Source organism: Brienomyrus brachyistius, chromosome 1 (assembly GCF_023856365.1).
Source record: "Brienomyrus brachyistius isolate T26 chromosome 1, BBRACH_0.4, whole genome shotgun sequence".
Classification (NCBI taxonomy): Eukaryota; Metazoa; Chordata; class Actinopteri; order Osteoglossiformes; family Mormyridae; genus Brienomyrus; species Brienomyrus brachyistius.
The window spans coordinates 27,825,869-27,847,206 of record NC_064533.1 but is presented as its reverse complement, the minus strand read 5'-3'; the positions used below and the strand labels follow the sequence as shown (position 1 = coordinate 27,847,206).

Here is a 21,338-nt window from a genome sequence, read left to right as displayed (position 1 = left end):
TGGTCCATAAAGCTCAAGAAGAAGCTCAGAGACCAGTAGACACCCGAGACCAAATACAGTCAGATAGCATCACAGCTTCCAGGTGCGGCACCGACCTGGGATGAGCCAGAGGTCAGTGACGTTCAGCTGAAATTCCTGATATCCCACCTGCTTCACTTGTACGTCGCTTTGGACAAACGCAGCTGCTGAAAAAGCCAATGTAAATGTCATGTTAACATGACACGGAGACTTTACCATGCCCTGATTTTTCACAGAAAGCTGTGTCTTTTCATTCTGGTGAGACCAAAAAAAAGTAAGATTTCACTTGAATCTGCTCACAGGTCTTCTGCATGTCCAATACTTTATGTACCTGACAGCAACATACTCTTAATGTCTTACAATAATCATTAATGGTTTTGGAGAGTGTTTTCTACTTAATTTAAAGGCATGGATTCCAAAAGGAATATGTTTAAAATGTATTAATTAATTATTAATAATTAATTAATGCACATTAATTACCAGGTGTGTAAAAGTAGTTTGATATTTTTTGTTTAGGGCAAGTGTGTATCTGATGGGTACATGGGCCATTATAGCATAGCCAAATCCTCTAAGTCATAAATGCAGAATTTAAGCAACATCCCCAATTAACAATATTAATGAAGGTTACAGACAGAAGGTGAATGGTTCTGATAAATAGACTGGACTTCCTGTACATGGATATGGATCACTGAGCTGCCCATGTACCCAGAGGCTCTCTCTAGCTCTGGGCTCATACCTGCATTCCATTAAATACCGGTTTCCACCTGGATGGGAGCCCCAGGTGACAGCTCTCTTACTTGAGGTGACTATGCTCTCTCAGGTGAGCGCCAGGCTTCCTGGCCGCTGGCAATGCTTCCACAGGAAGGTCACCTTCTTCTTGGTGATGAAGCTGGGCTTGCAGACTGTGATTCCCCGCTGCTCTGATGGGCCCCAGTGCTTCCAGCAGACGTTGTGCTACTTTAAGGGTATTAATCACCCATAAAATAGACACATAGTTCCATCCTCAGGTACCTGAGAGGGCTGTTGCTTGATGAAACAAACATGCTGCTGGCATATTTGTCCCTGAGGTCAATGATTCTACAGTATAAACAATGTAATAAGCAGGCTTTTCATTCTTCTTTAAGCTCCTAACTTTGACCTACTTTTGGGAAGTTTCTCCTCCCTTTCAGTCCCATCACATAATAGCTGGACCATCAGTAGTCACATCACTAAAATGAGACCTTCTTTTATGCAGTGACTAATCAATTTCAAGTTAAATCACAAAATAGAGCAGAGTCTGTTGAAGCACAGAAAAAGATTCTGCTTATTGCATAAATTAAAAATTCAGTACCATAGGGTATGTCTTTGAATGGACATCTGAATGTGAAATATTCCTCTCTGTTGGGTATTTTTCCCCTTAATATACGCTGAAAACCAACCAGTCTCTGAACACAGAACAACACAGACAGCTGTGATGACTTTTTACTTGCTGCATGGGAAGTCCGGTCCTGACTTCGAGGTGTCAGCCTCTCAGTCGAATTCAGCCAACTTCGAAAGAGGAACTCCCCTCGCAGTATCTTTTACTGAGGTACACAAACAGGATATGCGAATAACATTCTACATTGTTTATCACCATGTATGGGGTGGAAATATTCAAGCAACGGTTCTTAAGAAGTGTTATTGCTAAATTAAGATCAAGCTGCGGCAGGGTGTTGTTTCCAAGCATGGCATCTAGCAAAATGACAATAATAAAAGTACATATTTCTCTAACACTCTCTGTCAGACCCATTCCAACCAAGACAAGACCAAGACTATCGATCAAGATGGAAACAAGACCAAAACTTGAACATTCACAATCAGAATTTACATTTTTTGGTAGAGTGCACCTGTATAAACACTGATCCAGGTATGAGACAGACCCCGAAATGCAGGAGACCGGTTTATTGAAACTGGTGCAGTCGATAGCAAACAAAGCCAGAGTGGAAATCTGGTAGAATCGTCTTCTTTTTATGAAATGTGTTAGTTTTGTACCAGATGTAATGAGACACAAATCTTCCAAAAAGTTCACATTTTGTCTTGTCAGTTTACAGAAAAATTTCCCAAAAGTGTTGGGGATCAAGATGCTTTTTTGCAAATGTGAGACGAGCCTTCATGATCTTCTTGGTCAGCAGTGGTTTTTGCCTTGGAACTCTCCCATGGATGCCATTTTTGCCCAATCTCTTTGTTATTGTTGAATCATGAGCAAAGACCTTAATTGAGGCAAGTAAGGCCTGCAGTTCTTTAGATGTTGTTCTTGGGTCTTTTGTGACCTCCTGGATGAGTTGTCAATGCACTCTTGGAGTGATTTTGCTATGCTGGCCACTCCAGGAGAAGTTTCACCACTGTTCAAGTTTTCTCCATTTGTGGATAATGGCTCTCTCCACGCTTCGCTGGCGTCCTGAAGCCTTAGAAGTGGCTTTGTAACTCTTTCCAGACTGATCAATGATTGAGATATATTTTGAAATATTTCGAGACTTATGGCTAACACCAAGGCTCAAGACCGAGAAGAGGCTGAAATCAGGTCGTGTGCAGGGGGTGTGACACTGTGTAGTGTCACATCCCCATACAGCTCCCCTGCCCCTGTGTGCAGCTCCACACTGGAATGATGACCATTTCATCCAGAGTAAGGTCACATGCCCTCTCCATCTTCCTCAGGCCCTCTGCTATCTCAAACACCTCTCCTAATACTCCTGGCTCCACCTTCTTGTGAGCCATCATCATTTGTATGGTTCTTATACCCAGCAGTGGAATTTGCATTTCCTAAAGCATTTTAAAGCCTGTTGTAACTGTAGTGAATTGGATTGTTATTGCTTTTCTTACAATATAATTTCCCTAACATATCCCTCTGGTCCAATTGCTTGGAATTGATCTTTCGTTAAAATTTCTGCAAATTTCTTTTGGTTCATATTGTTTTTCTCCACTATAGTGCTGCATTTATTCTTTTCTGATTTTTCATTGCCTCTCTGCTCTCTAAGCATGTAGTGCAGGAACCCTATTGTTTTTGAAAGGATTATCTTCTCATTGATTTTTTAATTTTCAGTTCTTCCTTCCGGTCTTCCCAACTCCCTTCTGGCTGACCGGCTTCTGGCTGATCGGCTACTGGCTGACCAGCTACTGGCTGTCCATCTTCTGGCTGACCGGCTTCTGGCTGACCGGCTTCTGGCTGACTGGCTACTGGCTGACCGGCATGTGACTGACAGGCTTCTGGCTGACTGGCTTCTGGCTGATCGGCTTCTGGCTGACAGGCTACTGGCTGATCGGTTTCTGGCTGACTGGCTACTGGCTGATCGGTTTCTGGCTGACTGGCTACTGGCTGATCGGCTTCTGGCTCTCCGGCTTCTGGCTGACTGGCTTCTGGCTGATCGGCCTCTGGCTGATCGGCTACTGGCTGACCAGCTACTGGCTGTCCATATTCTGGCTGACCGGCTACTGGCTGATCGGCTTCTGGCTGACCGGCTACTGGCTGACCGGCTTCTGGCTGACCGGCTTCTGGCTGACCGGCTACTGGCTGACCGGCTTCTGGCTGACCAGCTACTGGCTGTCCATCTTCTGGCTGACCGGCTACTGGCTGATCAGCTTCTGGCTGACCGGCTACTGGCTGACTGGTTACTGGCTGATCGGCTTCTGGCTGATCGGCTACTGGCTGACCAGCTACTAGCTGTCCATCTTCTGGCTGACCGGCTACTGGCTGATCAGCTTCCGGCTGACCGGCTACTGGCTGACCGGCTTCTGGCTGATTGGCTTCTGGCTGATCGGCTACTGGCTGACCAGCTACTGGCTGTCCATCTTCTGGCTGACCGGCTACTGGCTGATTAGCTTCTGGCTGACCGGCTACTGACTGACAGGCTACTGGCTGACCGGCTGCTGGCTGATGGGCATCTAGTTGACTGGCTTCTGGCTGACTGGCTACTGGCTGACCAGCTTCTGGCTGACTGGCTTCTGGCTGACTGGCTTCTGGCTGACCTGCTACTGCCTGACCGGCCTCTGGCTGACCGGCTTCTGGCTGACTGGCTACTGGCTGATCGGCTTCTGGCTGACCTGCTACTGCCTGACCGGCCTCTGGCTGACTGGCTTCTGGCTGACCAGCTTCTGGCTGACTGGCTACTGGCTGACCGGCTTCTGGCTGAGCGGCTTCTGGCTGACTGGCTTCTGGCTGACCTGCTACTGCCTGACCGGCCTCTGGCTGACCGGCTTCTGGCTGACCGGCTACTGGCTGACCGGCTTCTGGCTGACCGGCTTCTGGCTGATCGGCTTCTGGCTGATCGGCTACTGGCTGACCAGCTACTGGCTGTCCATCTTCTGGCTGACCGGCTACTGGCTGATCAGCTTCTGGCTGACCGGCTACTGGCTGACCGGCTTCTGGCTGTCCATCTTCTGGCTGACCGGCTACTGGCTGATCAGCTTCTGGCTGACCGGCTACTGGCTGACTGGTTACTGGCTGATCGGCTTCTGGCTGATCGGCTACTGGCTGACCAGCTACTGGCTGTCCATCTTCTGGCTGACCGGCTACTGGCTGATCAGCTTCTGGCTGACCGGCTACTGGCTGACTGGTTACTGGCTGATCGGCTTCTGGCTGACTGGCTATTGGCTGACCGGCATGTGACTGACCGGCTACTGGCTGATCAGCTTCTGGCTGATCGGCTTCTGGCTGACTGGTTACTGGCTGATCGGCTTCTGGCTGATCAGCTTCTGGCTGACCGGCTACTGGCTGACCGGCTACTGGCTGATCGGCTTCTGGCTGACCGGCTACTGGCTGATCAGCTACTGGCTGACCGGCTACTGGCTGTCCATCTTCTGGCTGACCGGCTACTGGCTGATCAGCTTCTGGCTGACCGGCTACTGGCTGACTGGTTACTGGCTGATCGGCTTCTGGCTGATCGGCTACTGGCTGACCAGCTACTGGCTGTCCATCTTCTGGCTGACCGGTTACTGGCTGATCAGCTTCCGGCTGACCGGCTACTGGCTGACCGGCTTCTGGCTGATTGGCTTCTGGCTGATCGGCTACTGGCTGACCAGCTACTGGCTGTCCATCTTCTGGCTGACCGGCTACTGGCTGATTAGCTTCTGGCTGACCGGCTACTGACTGACAGGCTACTGGCTGACCGGCTGCTGGCTGATGGGCATCTAGTTGACTGGCTTCTGGCTGACTGGCTACTGGCTGACCAGCTTCTGGCTGACTGGCTTCTGGCTGACCTGCTACTGCCTGACCGGCCTCTGGCTGACCGGCTTCTGGCTGACTGGCTACTGGCTGATCGGCTTCTGGCTGACCTGCTACTGCCTGACTGGCTTCTGGCTGACCAGCTTCTGGCTGACCGGCTTCTGGCTGACCGGCTTCTGGCTGACTGGCTACTGGCTGACTGGCTACTGGCTGACCGGCTTCTGGCTGACCGGCCTCTGGCTGACCGGCTTCTGGCTGACCGGCTACTGGCTGACCGGCTTCTGGCTGACCGGCTTCTGGCTGACTGGCTTCTGGCTGACCGGCTTCTGGCTGACCGGCTACTGGCTGACCGGCTTCTGGCTGATCGGCTTCTGGCTGATCGGCTACTGGCTGACCTGCTACTGCCTGACCGGCCTCTGGCTGACTGGCTTCTGGCTGACCAGCTTCTGGCTGACTGGCTACTGGCTGACCAGCTTCTGGCTGACTGGCTTCTGGCTGACTGGCTTCTGGCTGACCTGCTACTGCCTGACCGGCCTCTGGCTGACCGGCTTCTGGCTGACTGGCTACTGGCTGATCGGCTTCTGGCTCACCAGCTACTGGCTGTCCATCTTCTGGCTGACTGGTTTCTGGCTGATCGGCTTCTGGCTGATCGGCTACTGGCTCACCTGCTTCTGGCTGACCATTTTCTGGCTGACCGGCTTCTGGCTGATCGGCTCCCGACACATTGATTCCTGCTACACTGACTACATGCTAACAGTTTCCTGTCATATCCCTGTATTTCATCTCACAATTGTCACCATATTGTCTCTGTCCTCACTTTCTCCTTTAATCTCTGTAATAATAATAAGGTGTTGTTGTTACATGGTGGGAGTTATGAAATATTATAAAATATTATTAAATTCACATGTATGATACGAAGTTTGTTGTTTCCTCGTTTTAGGCTTAGGGCGATGTACAAATATTTTGGGAACATTATCAGCCCTGAACTTCACTTGTTCATTGTTTGTGGTAACGTTAGTGGTCTTTCCCGAAATGTGTCTGCAGAGACGCTTGCACGTTCAGTTTCCACACATATTGCGGGCACATTGCGTAACAGTCAGATGGAATTTCATTGTGTTCCACATTTAAAAGTATGAAACCCTTTGAAATGTTAACCACAAGTAACTTCTATTTCACCTGTGTAAACATAACTTACTTGACAGGCTTTCCTGTTATTGTAGTCTCGTGTGATTGTCAGGTTGCTTCTGCTGACCATTGCTAAGCATTTCTTTCTTCTGTCTGTTTGTCTATGGGAAGCCATATAACTGTATTCCTTTCTCTGACTGACTGGTGCATCCAAATTCCGCAAAGGCAACCATGATATGACAATCAATCTGTATAACGTTAGCTACAGTCATTGCTGTCAGACCGCAGACAATAGTGCAAACCACAAAGAACGGGTGATAATCTCCATCTATCCGCGCATGTCTCTCTGACTTAGGGAGAGGCCAGAGTTCATTACAAGACCAGAAAGACAAATCCTTATAAAACAATGGTGTATCAATTGTATTATGTCACTTTTGTTCTCTTATAATTCCAATACCACATGCGACTGATACGTCATGATCACTGTGCTTAAGAGGTGGGGCCTTTCTGTCTCAGGCAGAAGTAAAGACATGGTCCTCTTTGTGCTTCAAGACGCTCACATTGCAGGGCATTCAGTGTTAATTTCGACTGTGCTCTGAATTTTAAGCAGCACTGTAAATTCCATATGCGTGTTCCCTCATCATCAAAAGAAAGGATGCAGAGGAGCAGACGGACGTTATCCCCGAAGTTATCTGGCTAAGCAAGGAATCCAGCTTCATGACACAGATCCCAGGTAAGTCATGTAGGATAGTATTTTTTATGTTTGCTAAGTTAATGCAGCCAAATCTTTTCATAGCTGATGTAATATATAGCCAAAAAAAACATTGTACATTAGAAATCCTCAGGAAAGTTATTGGGGGGGGGGGTCAGTTTAGAGCTGAGGGTTATGGCCAAAGATGTTATGATAAAAAATTTCAGATCGGTCGATAGAAATTAGCACAAATGTCAAATCACTGTTTCTTTCCAGTTTAAAGTATCATTTTTACTCTGAAACAACACATACACACATCAGTTCTATATTAACCCAGTGAGCAGTATGTGTGTGTGCAGGCCGCTTTTATAGCCTGCTGAGGAAGCATCAAGCTGGCTCTGGCCTGCCCAGGCTGCAAACTTCCACAGACCAGCTTCCAGCCTGGCCTGATTCCATGCCTGGACATTCCCAGACTGTACAAAACATGCTTGATAGGTCTCTTGCAGAAACAAATTTTTTTTGACATAAAGATAAGAAAAACTACAATGTTTAATGTGGTTAAACGGTAAATTACATTTACCGTTTAATAACACATTTGACACCGACTGTCCCACAAGAATGTTACAGTAACAGCAAGGGGTTTGTTTGTAACTACTGAAGGCTTCTTGAATCACGTGATGACAATGGCAGCGAGGTCAATGAGTGACGCAACTCTCTCAACGGCTCCGAGTTAATTGAAGCATTTTCACCAATAAGCTTTCACCTACTCTCTATTTAGGCAAAGCCTACTGGAATCCTCCACATACTTACAGAGACGTCGATGGGCCGTAGTTATTCTGTTTTCAAAGGGAGGATGAACAAGTATGTTGTCGAAAGCAGCTTCCACGAAATGATAAGCACCATGGTTTAGAGATTAGATAGATTACACTTTTAAATCACAAAATAAAACGAGTTTGCATTGATGCATTTCTTTTGGATTTTTCGTGGGGAAGCTCTAATTTCTGTGTGATCTCAGAACAATCACTTGCGAATATTATCCACGTCACCTGGCAGTGGTTTTAATGCTACGGCTGTTCAGTAAACCTCTGTACTATGCGCTGTCATTCAATTCTTAAGATTACCTAATCTTAATAAAACCACGTTAAACAGGGATGGGAGGCACAGTCTTTATTTGGATATCAGAATGGGATTCTATTGTCTGAGGTCTAACAGGGTGGAATTAAACAAAAACAGTGGAGATAAAAGAAAACAAAAGACATCTGGTTTGGCATCAGACTGAGGGAGAACAGAGCAAACAGATGGATGTTGGATCACAGAAAAGTGCTACAGCTGTGTGCAAGCTTGAGCACTGTGTTCTGGGCACAGATTCTGGAGATGGGGGTGGGGGACAGGACCCAGTCTACCAGGCCTGCTAATAAGGCACAGGTGGACGATAGTGTTTATCACCTTTGTCCTTTTGGAATTCTGGAACAATATGGTAATTTCATCATTATTATCATGTTATTATATTTAAGTGTAATGATCTTAAGCTAAATGCTCAGTGCTGTGCAATAAAAGAATTACACCTATGAGACAAGCTTTATTCACACAGCAAGCCAACAGCTCCAAAAAAACTAGACAATTTACATGTCAGCTTTATGGTTCACTCTTTATTAAAAATATACTCTTGCTAAAGAAGCTGTAAATTACAACTTAGGATTTCATATTTTTGATACTGTAGTTCTATGCAGCACCGGTTTTCACAGGGACACGTCATCATTCCACATGGTACCAGCGAGTGTAGCCATCGCACTTACAGACAGTACACGTTAAGAGAAACCCGCTTTAACTTAATTGTGTTAACATCTCTTTCATTGAACACATATTTAAACAAACTGTCCTCTGTCTCCACCTAGGTGCCACATTAAAGACATAATAGAGCACTTCAATAGCAAGAGCAAGAGAGTGTCATTCACTCCTCAACCTCTAGGTGGCCACGGCTGTGCTAAGAGTAGCTATGGTAAACTCCCATCTACATTCAACCATTGTGTAGCATCAAAAGATACACTCGCAATAACTTCCAATTAAGACTTTCACCACGCACAACTGCAACAAATACAAGCATTCAAAAACTGTGCTGTCACAGAAGATTTCACTCCATTTTAGATTTGTATGTTCTATAGAAATATCGCAAACTAATCTATTATTTTAGTATTGTTTCCCTGGTAATTTCAGAGAGCAGCCAACACTGCATCAATGCCTTCACAGAATCAACTGAGGCAATAAGCATATGGCATTCATATAAAATAAATAAGTTCCGTACATAAACACTATGTACAGTCAGCAGTTCTACCATATTAGCTACTTAAACTGTTACAGGTTTCATTAGCGCTTGCTCCCCAAATAATTGCTTGAAGTACGCTACATGTTCCTCACAGTGTTCTCCTGTCAGAAAAGAGGTGTTCAACATTCAGTGGCATGTAGAGTTTATACAAATAAACAGTTTTGGCAATAAATACAAAATCCTGAAAGAGTTCAAGTTAAAAGTGACATTTTATAAGACCTACAATGTTCTCCTTGACCAACTTGCTGAGATTACCTGTAGTGAAGCTGGGGTTCCCTCGCAGCCGTTGGTTCCTCTGCTCAAAGAAGCGGAAGATGGTGTAGAAGAGCATTTGGTCTTTGGTCTGGCGGGCAGCGTCGAGGAACTTGCGGGCGGAGATGTTGTCGTGTCCACCCACGCTCCTGACAAAACGCAACGCCCCCAGGACCTGCTGCTTGGACAGCAGCACCTCCACTATCTCATCATTGGCCGTGGAGAGCCGCTGTTGACACACATGCACCACCCATATTTAGGCCAAGGAGCGAGAATTTAACAAAGAACTATCCGTGGCAGAAAACTAGGGCAACCTTTTCGCTTCAAACAAACCGTTAATCAGCAATAACGTAGCTGTGTTTGCTTCAGCTGGAGTGACAGCTGTGTTTTACAGATCACTTAACATGACCCCTGCTGCTCAGCAGATTTGTAAGAAAGTAGAATATTTTGGGTTATTTATCCAATGTGAGCTTGAACCTAGTTTATGACCCTCAGGTCTGGCCAGACAAGTTTTGCCATAAACTGCAGCGTATAGTATAGTATAGTATAGTATAGTATAGTTAACAAAAGACACGTTGTATGCAATAAAGGAGGAATACAGTGGGGTACCTTCAGCATGTCCAGGGACAGCTGGTGAGCAGGGGGGTATGTGCTCTCCAGTGAGAGCAGAAGGCAGGCCTGGCAGGAAGGAGCAAGATGCAGAATTGCTTTATAAGAATAAGCTAATCCATTGTTTTTTTTTTTTTTTTTTTTGCATTATTATTTGCTATCAACATTGGCATGCTCTACATTGACTTGGGTCATAGCTCAAAAAACTCAATCATGCATCTTGGATGTATAAACATCTTTTTCACATGTTTTATATTGTGCATGATTCAGATTTAACCGTTGCTGGTCACGCTCACCAGGGGCTTGGAATCGCTGAGAACATGATACTGGAGGAACTGGTGAAGCATGTAGAAGAGGTTGTGCTGGACCAAGGTTTTGATGACCAGCTCATACAGGTAGTGCTGAAGAGACAGTCACATGCTCAGAAAATTAAAAGCATCTCATAACAGCAATGTCCCAAAGCTGAAAGCAGGGATTGATCATTAGCTTGGATGAAATCTACTTGAGGGACATTAAACTTCTAAATAAACTGGTTTTCTTTGGTTATAACAAGAGTGGTCAGGGAGGTACCTGCACAGTAATCTGGAACTGGTTCAGAGAGCGTATGTACTCCATCAGCACAGCAATGACAAATTTGTGGGATGAATCCTGATGGAGAGAGAGTGTTAATATCTACTGCTTCAGCACTTGGCCTAGCATGGGGAGTAGTGTTTGTCTAACTGTACTTGCAACATGGCACCTAGAGGAACTTTAGTGTGTAATTAATGAGTGTTACATTGATTAACCCATAAGGTGATATCAAATTTAATAAAAAGGCAAAGGGAATAACTTTATATTGTTTTGAGGATAACAATCTGCTAAAAGAATACACTTTCTGTTAATTGTCTATGGCATCTCATCTGGACTTAAAATCAACAACAGATGAATCTCCAGTGTGATCCAAAAAGCTGCAAAACCGGTTAGCACTTAGAGCAGGAACCTGAGGCCACTTCGAATCACAGGGCGGCTGGATCTCATTGCAGGCCATTTCTTGGCTTAAGCAGTCAAACTGCATCTGGTTCTTCGTTCTGATCCTAATCACACTGTCTTCTTCAAAATGAATACAAACCACTAACAGCGATACTGAATGCAAGCTTTGACTAATTACAGCATAGAATTTTTGTCATTACTATTAAAAACTGAAAACCTTCATATTACTTTTCTTTAATGAATAAGATTAATGAACAATTTGAGAGTAATTTGCTACTTGCTAAATTGATCAATTATCCTTTTTTGACTCCACATTTTAAACACACATAATGTGAATAGGATGTTGTTCAGGTCATGGCTGCCCTCTGCTGGATGAACAAAATTGCCTAAACACTACGAGAAAACTGGAGCAATCAAACCATCACTCACTCACTCACTCACTCACTCACTCACTCACCTCATTCATTCACCTCACTCATTCACCTCACTCATTCACCTCACTCCCTCAATCTCCTTATGGGGCCCGCTCATTCACTTCTATGGGAATAATGCTAATGCTAACTATGACAACCTTAACCCCCACCCTGCCCTAACCATAACCATAAGTAACCAAGCAAAATACAAGTGCTTTTGCATTTTTAATTTTTTCATAGCAGTCACTGATTTTTAGAAAACAGAGTTTTCCCTTATGGGAACCAGGAAACCGGGAAGAAAAAAAACGGATATTTATCACATTATGGGGACATTGTGTCCCCATAAGGATAGGTATACCTGCTCACTCACTCACTCGCACGCACGCACGCACGCACGCACGCACGCACGCACGCACGCACGCACGCACGCACGCACGCACGCACGCACGCACGCACGCACGCACGCACGCACGCACGCACGCACGCACGCACGCACGCACGCACGCACGCACGCACGCACGCACGCACGCACGCACGCACGCACGCACGCACGCACGCACGCACGCACGCACGCACGCACGCACGCACGCACGCACGCACGCACGCACGCACGCACGCACGCACGCACGCACGCACGCACGCACGCACGCACGCACGCACGCACGCACGCACGCACGCACGCACGCACGCACGCACGCACGCACGCACGCACACAGCTCTGCCATATTACCATCGGGACTTTGTTGTAAATTTCCGGCACATGGTAAAAACGTTATCACACACTGTCAAACTCTGAGACTGCTCTCTGTACAACGTGTGGTAACCAGGCCATATTTCTTGCTCTAGTAATCATATTATGGGTGCTACCTGCTCCTTCAAGACTGATTTCATGATTAGTCTCCCTACTCTAAGCATGGGATTCGGCAGAGTGCCTTTCCTCCGTTTGCATCATTGGATGATGCAACCGCATGCAGATGCCAGCAGTCATCAGTAAAATGTGCTGCTACACCCAGGTCACTGCGGCTGCCTTCTGATATCCACTGAAGGTAATAGCTGTTGCTCATGTTCTGTTTTTCAACACGGCTACGACACGGATCCACACAGCTGTGCCTTGTGCAGGCAGTTCGTACATTGAGTTGCTGGTGGCCATTCTAGTCTATGGTCTTCAAGAATGAACAGAAAACAGAAAACAGTTCCACTACATCTCTTTTTGCACTTCCATGTGACTTACATGTTGGCGCTGATGCTTGTGGTCAGAAAAATGAGCAAGATATCGCTGTGGATTGTGTTTGAATGAAAAAGTACCAAGTCTGGAATAGGTGCTAAAAAAGGGTTCTGGAACTCCCTCTGAGGGACTACAATAAAGCCGAGATCCTGCGGGGTGAAGATGACAAAAGTCCCTGGTTCCAGGAAAAGGTTCTGCTTCCAGAAAAAAAGTTCTGCCGGTGTGAAAGCACGTTATGGCTAACCTCGCATTATTAGGCGAGTCCGTCAAACCTGAATGTCGTCTTTTAAGATGTATTTGCACTGCAGCATTGCTGTGCTGATATTAACATCTGTCAACACTGACAGATGACTGCGTTTTCATTCGCTTTTAATGTGAAGTGCATGATGCTTACACGTACATGATGCTTTCGCTCTTTTTTTTTTTTTTTAATTCTCATGCTCTAGGCACCATCTTCCTTCCACCCTTACTGAATAATTGGTTAGAAAAATTTTAATCAATGCTTTTAATAATATCAAGTAAGCATCACAACTCCAATTAAATATTATTTTACATGCATTCACATGCTAATTCAGAAAGACCTTAACAAGACCAAAATAATCAGACCAATTAACCACTAATTAAACTAATTAGCTAATTCAGCCTCATTCATCTTATTTTGCCTCACTTGACAAACAGAGTAAATGAAATTCTGAAAAAATAAACTAGATCCCTGACAAAAACTAGACAAAAACAAACTAGATCCCCTTCTGCACACTGAGCTGGCTGACACGGTGCATTATTTCAGCTGACTCAATTCCCTTTACTGCCCACCAGAATCATTTCACACCTCACCCTACAGCTAAGGCACAACACTGGCTAACCCAAACAGTGGCAGAGAACATGGAAATGTGGTATTAGCCTTGTAGGCATGTTTTTTAACAACAGATGCTGTTATCCACAAGAAAAAAAAAACTCAGGGACCCAACAGCGACATCACTCCTATTCAAATCCTAGGATTTGAACCAACAACAATGACCAGTACAGTATCCTAACCCGCTGAGCCACTCGGAGACTCATGCAGCCTTTGCAAGTCCAGCAACCCAAGTACAGTACCTTGCGCTCTGTGAAAGTGGACAGCACGTGTGTGTACATATCCGACTGGTCGATGACGGCCTGCGTGCGCACCGGCCTCTTGTGGACAGTGCTGGCCCGACTTGCACCAGACTCCACAGCCTAGGTACACCAGGACACAGGATACAATGAAGTACAAGCCACAAATCTCATCAGTAGATCTGCAAGGAGAGCAGCCATCTATAATTTTACTGATCGTGTTTGTCCGTGATGGACCGGCATCCCACTCAGGGTGTACCCTGTCTGGTGCCCCAAGACCCCTGCCTAGCCTACCAGACACCCAGCACTGGACATAAATCCAGTGGATTATGGATTATGATATTAGCACTGGAATTAAAGGAATGCATAAAACATACAAAACTGAATTCAAACATACAAAACTAAATAAAATAACCAGGGGTGGCAGAGAGGCTCAGGTTTGCCTCACAGTAGCAGAGTGACTGGATCGATTCTAACCCCCCGCTTTGCATATGGATTTTACACTTCCCCCCGCCCCATGTGATTTTTCATATGCAGTCTCTGATATGTTGACTGTGTGTGTTATCGCATGTGCACAGTAATGAACTGGCATCCTGGCCCGTCCTTGCTGGGATGGGCTCCAGGTTTACTTATATAAGATCTATCAGGGGACTAGCGGACTCACCATGGTGTAACTCTGCTCTGCCTCCAGATACTCCTTATAGACCTGATTGAGTTTATCAAAGACCGTGGCCACCACAGGCAGATTGCCCTTGTCTCCTCTGATGATCACTGTGCCAAGACAGACACACGGCTACAGAGTCTTCACGGTAAAAAGAGCAGGTTCACCACAGCATTACTGCATTCCACAGTATGTAACCACGCTCAGTGCACAGAATGGCTCAAAAGAAATACTACTAAATAAAGATTAAAGATTAATTCTAATCTTGGGAGATTATAGTCACGTTGTCTAGTTAATTAAAAAAAAACATTTTCTCATGAAAGGATAAGAAAAAAACCTACCCTGAGAGCACACAAACAGGATGACCATCTTGCAGTCCCTTCTCCGCAACAGAAAGTCCATCAGCTTGCCCTTGTCCTGCAGAAGGTTCACTACAGGCTGGAGCTTGACCTGTAGATGCCACAAATAGCCTGATCCCCCCCCCCACGACGAACAAACACAAAACATACATGGCATCAACAGCAAATATGGGTTTAACGAATACAGAGTTAGACAGTTAGAATACGAGTTAGACAATGCAGGCAACACCGTCCGTTTCCATGTTATTTTATGGTCTTACCTTCACTGGCACTTATGATGATGTCTGGCTGAAAGACGCTCCAAGTCGAAGAGTCTGAAAGTCAAGGTGAACATGGAAACGACCAGGGCCGAGCTTTGGAAGGGATGTCATTTGCATCGCACTTCATCATAATCATAAATGACGATACTAAGAACATTTTAAAATGGAATGACCTGTACATTACACTACTGTGACTCCCACAAAATCAAAATGAATAATGAATAGCAATTCTGAAGACTAAAAACATGCCACAGTACTAACAGCAAGAAATGTGCCAATTACTACAGTTCCATAATTATATTTATTACAAATCACATTACTTTGGGGATACCTAAATCATAATAAGAATTAACTGATACGTATTTTTCCATTTGTATAATTACGAGTACAGGTACACGGGCATTCTTTAGTTTTCGCACATCCCATCTTGCTCTCCTTTGAGTGACTGACACACACACACACACACACACACACACACACACACACACATCTACAGGTGAGAGCACAGGTTGTGCTCATAATACTGTAGAGTCATTTATTCAGCTTCACTAAACATTTTTGGGGTTAAGGGTCTTGCTCACGGGAGAAACAGTGATGCAAGTACTCTGCCAATTAAGGCGTCTGAACTGGCAACCTTCTGATCACAGGCGCGGAGCAGCAAATTTTTCACATCTACCACACTGTTATTAAGAAAGGATACAAAGTTCACAGGACACTGGGGCTTGGGCGGCTACAGCAACTGGACCTAGAGGAGGAGGACAGAATGGAGGTAAGTCGCAGTCACAGTCACAGGGTCACGGTGAATTTGACATGTCAAAGGTGGAGTCGCAGCAAGATGTACCAGTCAGAGGGATTTTGTAGGGATGGATGGATCGAGGAGGAAGAACAGGCTGGTGAATGTTCAGAGTGCTGTCCGGATCTTTCATTTTAATATCAAATATGAAGGACGTCTAGAAAAGAAATCACTCAGTCACAGAACATATTGTGTGCATGTAATGTACGCAAAGAGAAAGACTTAAAGGGCTCAGTTTTTGTTAAGAAATTGTCCTGAATTCCTACACCACAAAACCAGACTGCATCTGCACCTACAGCTGTCCATAGTCACACCACCGGCTCACCTGAGAGCTTTGGTGATGCACAACCACCAAGTTATCCACCACGTTCAGGGCAAACTTCCCTGTTGTGTTCAGCTTCAGCGTGTGGGTCTTCTTACAGGGGCCTTCCCTGGATAGATAGACACTCTTAGGCACCTTCTCCCTTGCAGAAGCACTGAACTCTAACAACTTACTTATTGAGTGTTAAAAGAACAGCCCAGACCTTGGGAGGTGATAAAGGACCACTTCAGCACCGGGACTATTAGCCGTTCTGGAGTGATGCTTCAAATACATCACATACAGCTGACCATATCTACACGCACAAAGGAAAAATCCAAGATCACAGAATCAATTAATATGTATTTAGCAGTAACATGAACCACCAACTCACAATTTTGACAAAATAAACAAGCGTCGTGTTACTGGTTTTTGTATTTACGATACAGTACATTTTATCGTTATTTAGGCTGTACCATATAGCCTTGGTGGGTTGTAAGCTACACCATCTGGGTTTGTGTAAGGACACTGTGATGTTCACACAAGAAAATCATCTGATGACGCATTTATCAGAATGTATCCCCGTCGTTAAGCAACACGAAAAAAAAAGATTAATCAGTTAGTTAATAAATTAAATTTGAAAAATCACCAGTGTGCACAACTGAAACAAACATATTATGGCACACATGAGGTAAAAAGCCCTAAAAACAGTGGAGATCCATGACAGGTCTGTCACTCACATGGTCGCCACAGCGATATCTCGCTCTGACAGGCTGAGCTTGGCGGGCTTGGGGACTGCAGGCAGTTCAATCTCAAATTTAGACATTTTGGACATTGTCCCGTTCTGGATGGAAATAACATAAAGAGAATAGCACTGTGACAACAGACAATGATAATTAACAGCTAAATCAACTAACATCGCAACATGCACCTACGATTACTAAACAATATTTTTTACCATTAATTTTAAGAGTGTAAATGCAAAATAAAACAAGATGTTAAGTAACAAACTTATAAAAATTATCAAGCAGTCATACTAAGCTCCTAAAAGGACTTGACGACACTGAAACCAGCAGCATTGTGAGCTGCGACCGAGAACCCAATCAGAAAGGACTAGAACATGTGATGTGGGCCCGCCCACCTTGAAGGCAAATGGCTGCAGCACGTTGCCCTGCACGGTGGTGGACAGCAGGATGACCGAGGTCTCGGGGCAGTACATGTACCAGTTCACATTGATGCTTTGGCTCTTCAGAAGCTTCAGAGTGCGCTTGTCGGGAAACACCTTAGGGGAGAGATTGGATCACCATCACCTTTCATTAAGCAGGCCTTGAGGCACATATTAACAATTCAGTTAACAAAACAGCTTTAGTACCAAAAACGTTTCTCTTGGCTTTTATAGGTGGTGTGTGGCTGGGCCAGTAACCATAACGTTCCTGGTTCAAATCCCAGAGCCAGCAGAATGATGCTGCTGTTGGACCCTTAATCAAGGCCTTTAATTCAAATTACTTCTCGGATGCTGCACGATGACCCCCAAGCTTGCTCACACCTTCACATGGGCTGGACAATGAAACCGCAACGCTGGTCATAATAGTATTTGCAGCTTAACGTCTATATATCAATGGCCTGCTGGTCAATCTTCACTGTATGCACATTCAATCAGTAAGAGCAGAGTATGACGGTTGAATTAGCAAAGCAGTAGCACAGCTGTACATAAAATACTACAATACACACAATATAATGGGAGAGAGAGTTAAAAGGAGGACAAACTGTTGGTTGGCGCATCACCACGAAGGATGGACCACATACAACAGGAATAACTGTGGAGGCAACAAGAAGCTGTCCGAAAGGGATGTCCGGGTACTAAACCTGACAGTATTCAAAAATCAGAAAATCACAGCTGCCTAACCCCCTGCAGAATTAAATGTGCACCTCAACTCTCCCATTTCCACCAAAACTGCCTGTTGAGAGCTTCACAGGGTTAATATTCATGGTCAGGCTGCTATAGCCAAACCTCTGGTAAAATGTGACAATGTGAAATGTCAGTTGAAATGGTGCCAGCAGTGCAAATCTTGGGCTGTAGATAATGTGAAACATGCATTGTTCTCTGATGAAGCCACCTTTACTGTCTTTCCCACATCCGGGAGAGTTATGGTGTGGTGAAGCCCCAAAGAGGCTTACCACCTGTGGTGCACCCAGAATGCAATACGGGCGTGGATCAGTGGTGGTTTGGGCTGCAATATCATAGCATTCCCTAGGCCCACTACTTGTTCTAGATACTGTAGGCACATAACTGCCAAGAACTACTGAACCATTTTTAAGGACCATGTTCACCTAATGGTTTAAACATTGTACTCTGAAGGAGATGCCGTGTACCTGGACGATACTGCACCAATACACACAGCAAGACTAGTGACAAAATGGTTTGATGAACATGAAAGTGAAGTCAGGCATCTCCCATAACCTGCACAGCCACCAAATCAAAATATTATTGAGCCACTTTGTGGTGTTTTGGAGGATCGAATCAGGAAACGTTTTCCTCCACCAGCATCACATGGTGACCTGGCCACTGTTCTGGAAGAGGAATGGCTCACAATCTGGCTACTGTGCAAGACTTGTATCTGTCATTCCTAAGACGAATTGGTGGTGAATTGGCCACAAAAGGAGGCTCTACACCAGACTAATGAATTATTGTGGTTTAAAAGAAGAAGTTTCAGTTTCATTGTCCAACCCCTGTATGTGTCTCTCATGGAAACCAAGATGGGATATGTGGAAAAAAAAAAGATTTTCCTCATGGTGATCAACAGAGTATCGCTATTCTATTGTACATTTTATAACAAGTTATAAAGACTCACAGATGTTCACATTTACATGACAAACACTCATATCTCTCCCGAATCTCCAACTACATCTCTCATAAATTCCAGAATGGAGATCTACCACCAGCCCCAGACTAATGCAATCCCTCCATCACACTCTTCAGCTTCCCATTAACTATGGGTGAAGGAAGCACAATGGGAATCACCGGTGAACAAATGTAAATGTACATGTTTATCTGATTATTACCCTACCTGATAAAACTCAATCCCTTGGTCAGTGATGAAGACGATTTCATTCCAGTTGGTCCAACAGAATCCGAGCAGACAAGAATTCTTTGTCTGGAGTTTGAGAGAACAGCAGTAAACTCTACAATCAAGGGCACATCCACAGTGGTTCTGCAAATTTTGACTGCATGGATAACATACCTTGCATTCTTGGGAGAATTCCAAGTGAGGAAATTCTGGAATGAAATTAATAAAGTCCTGAAAAAGGAATATTAAAGAACAGTAAGCAATGAAACATTTACTTTTTTACCCTTTATACGACTTTAGGTAGCAGGTAGTAATAGTAATGATATAAAAATACTTCAAAAGTTGCAAAGACAACAGACAATCAGCTTATTCTCACCACAGACTTGGATGTTCTTTGGACAGCTAAAATCTTGTTTTCAAAAGAAAACTTAATACACTTCACTTCTCCTTTGTCATCCATTCTGGAAAGAGAGAAAAAACATCGTTTTTTAAATGCTTGTTAGGTGGTTCCTAAATAGTCTTTACTCACTCACTCACACATACCTGAATGCAATTGAATTTTTATCGTCGGGTCCTTTAACCACAACACCAGTAGCACCACCCGACCGGACCGCAAACACCTTTAAAATAAGAGAAATGCTATTTTATCAAATATGGTCAGTCCTGATTACAGTAAAATGTGACCACGGCCAATCATACACACATAGAGCGCTGCAGCTAGTATCGTTACACATATATATTTAGGAAAACTGTCAATATTTAATTAAACCCCTAAAACAAAGCGAAGCAGCTTGCCAATGTCTAACTAGCTGACATAAAGACAGAAATATTTTCTAGGTGGCAGTCAGCTGCACATAACATGCTAGCTAGCTAGCTGCCTTCGTTAGTTTGACATTTGTCGAAACGATTATAATAACGCAAACATTTTCAAATAAATGAATCATATTCACAAATATACTGCGTGCAAAACAATAAAATGCAAATGCACTTTATGTTACTGTATGCAGATTGTCAGCTGTACCAACAGCAAAACCAAGAAGAATTAAACCAAAATAAAGACACTCGAGCCTTCTTCAGGCACACACGGGGCACCTGCTTGTTTGCCTCATCGAAAAACACGTTGTTGACGGCAGAAGCATTTTCAAACTGGACCGGGTTTTCGCACAGCTCTAGGTAATGCTCCTCACTCATATTTTCCGGCTTTGAAAAGCTTAGTGTCAACAGCGTTACTGTCACTTCAGGAAGGGCTGCGTCACGTGGCATCGTCATGTGACACGGTGTCACATGACCAGAGCACGTCGTGCGTCCTTCTAATCGCATTTATGAACAATCGGCAAATTGTTTTGAAAACTTTGGTCTGTGGTTTGGAGGCGTTCGGACATTTTAAATTGTTATATTTTATGTCTTGGTCTATTCCTGTTCATATACAGTATTGTGTAGATGATGAAATCCTACTGTATCTCATGAATGCCGTATCTCATAGAACTTTTCTCACGTTTTATGTATCTCACACTGTATACATGTGTATGACATCAATCAAATATGAAACCAAACATTATCCCCAAAGATTTCGCTAAGGCCACTGACATTCTTTCATTCTTACTGATCCAATAACCTTTAATTGAAATTACGGTTGTCATACGTCCATTGTAATACGGAACGATCCCGTATTGGAGCCTGTCATATTATACGGGACGATGGTGGAAAGGCTAACTGCAGTTTATACTTGATGTAAAATAAGTAAAGATTCTTCTATTGTATATCTCTTTGGTCTTTAGGCTGATTTTTTTTATCTGTAATATAGTTATAATTAAAAATATATAATAATGCCCTTGTTTAGGTCCAAGAAATCAGAGGAATTAATTAAGTTCCATGGCCATACAACCTTAAAATCCATCTATCTGGAGATAATGGAGGTCGTATAACATAAGTTCAAGATGTGTCATGAAATAAGTACAAATTTAAATCTGAATGACTTAAAAAAAAAGTATTTGAGTGAGACTAAC

The 21,338-nt window shown here is 44.4% G+C and overlaps 1 protein-coding gene and 1 pseudogene across 2 annotated transcripts; both read right to left on the bottom strand.

Annotated features, from left to right (window-relative positions):
• Positions 1–834: 834 nt before the first annotated feature.
• Positions 835–5,067, bottom strand: LOC125750075 (filaggrin-like; annotated as a pseudogene).
• A 3,095-nt stretch (positions 5,068–8,162) lies between these two features.
• Positions 8,163–20,596, bottom strand: rmc1 (regulator of MON1-CCZ1). 2 transcript variants are annotated; one of them, XM_049020787.1, is made up of 20 exons: positions 20,425–20,596; positions 19,876–19,952; positions 19,709–19,793; positions 19,507–19,563; positions 19,333–19,419; positions 17,406–17,546; positions 17,005–17,108; positions 16,491–16,580; positions 16,292–16,397; positions 16,015–16,123; positions 15,874–15,918; positions 15,174–15,227; positions 14,896–15,024; positions 14,558–14,664; positions 13,897–14,016; positions 10,765–10,842; positions 10,491–10,595; positions 10,195–10,263; positions 9,589–9,814; positions 8,163–9,434 (listed from the first exon to the last, which is right to left on the bottom strand). In XM_049020787.1, exons 1-20 carry the CDS (start codon positions 20,593–20,595, stop codon positions 9,355–9,357), a joined length of 2,040 nt encoding a protein of 679 aa, XP_048876744.1. In that variant the 5' UTR covers position 20,596; the 3' UTR covers positions 8,163–9,354. The 2 variants fall into 2 exon arrangements, with proteins under 2 accessions (XP_048876744.1, XP_048876753.1); XM_049020796.1 differs by having other exon boundaries at positions 20,429–20,595.
• Between the last annotated feature and the right edge of the window lie 742 nt (positions 20,597–21,338).

Bases quoted from the DNA above. Each gene is read 5' to 3' on its own strand.
- rmc1 (XM_049020787.1), bottom strand. From the start codon at position 20,595: ATGCCACGTGACGCAGCCCTTCCTGAAGTGACAGTAACGCTGTTGACA. The intron at 17,547-19,332 runs GTAGGGTAATAA...CTCTCCCCTAAG, and splicing joins AAGGGATTGAGTTTTATCAG to GTGTTTCCCGACAAGCGCAC. The intron at 17,109-17,405 runs GTGGGCGGGCCC...ATTTCCATCCAG, and splicing joins TGCAGCCATTTGCCTTCAAG to AACGGGACAATGTCCAAAAT.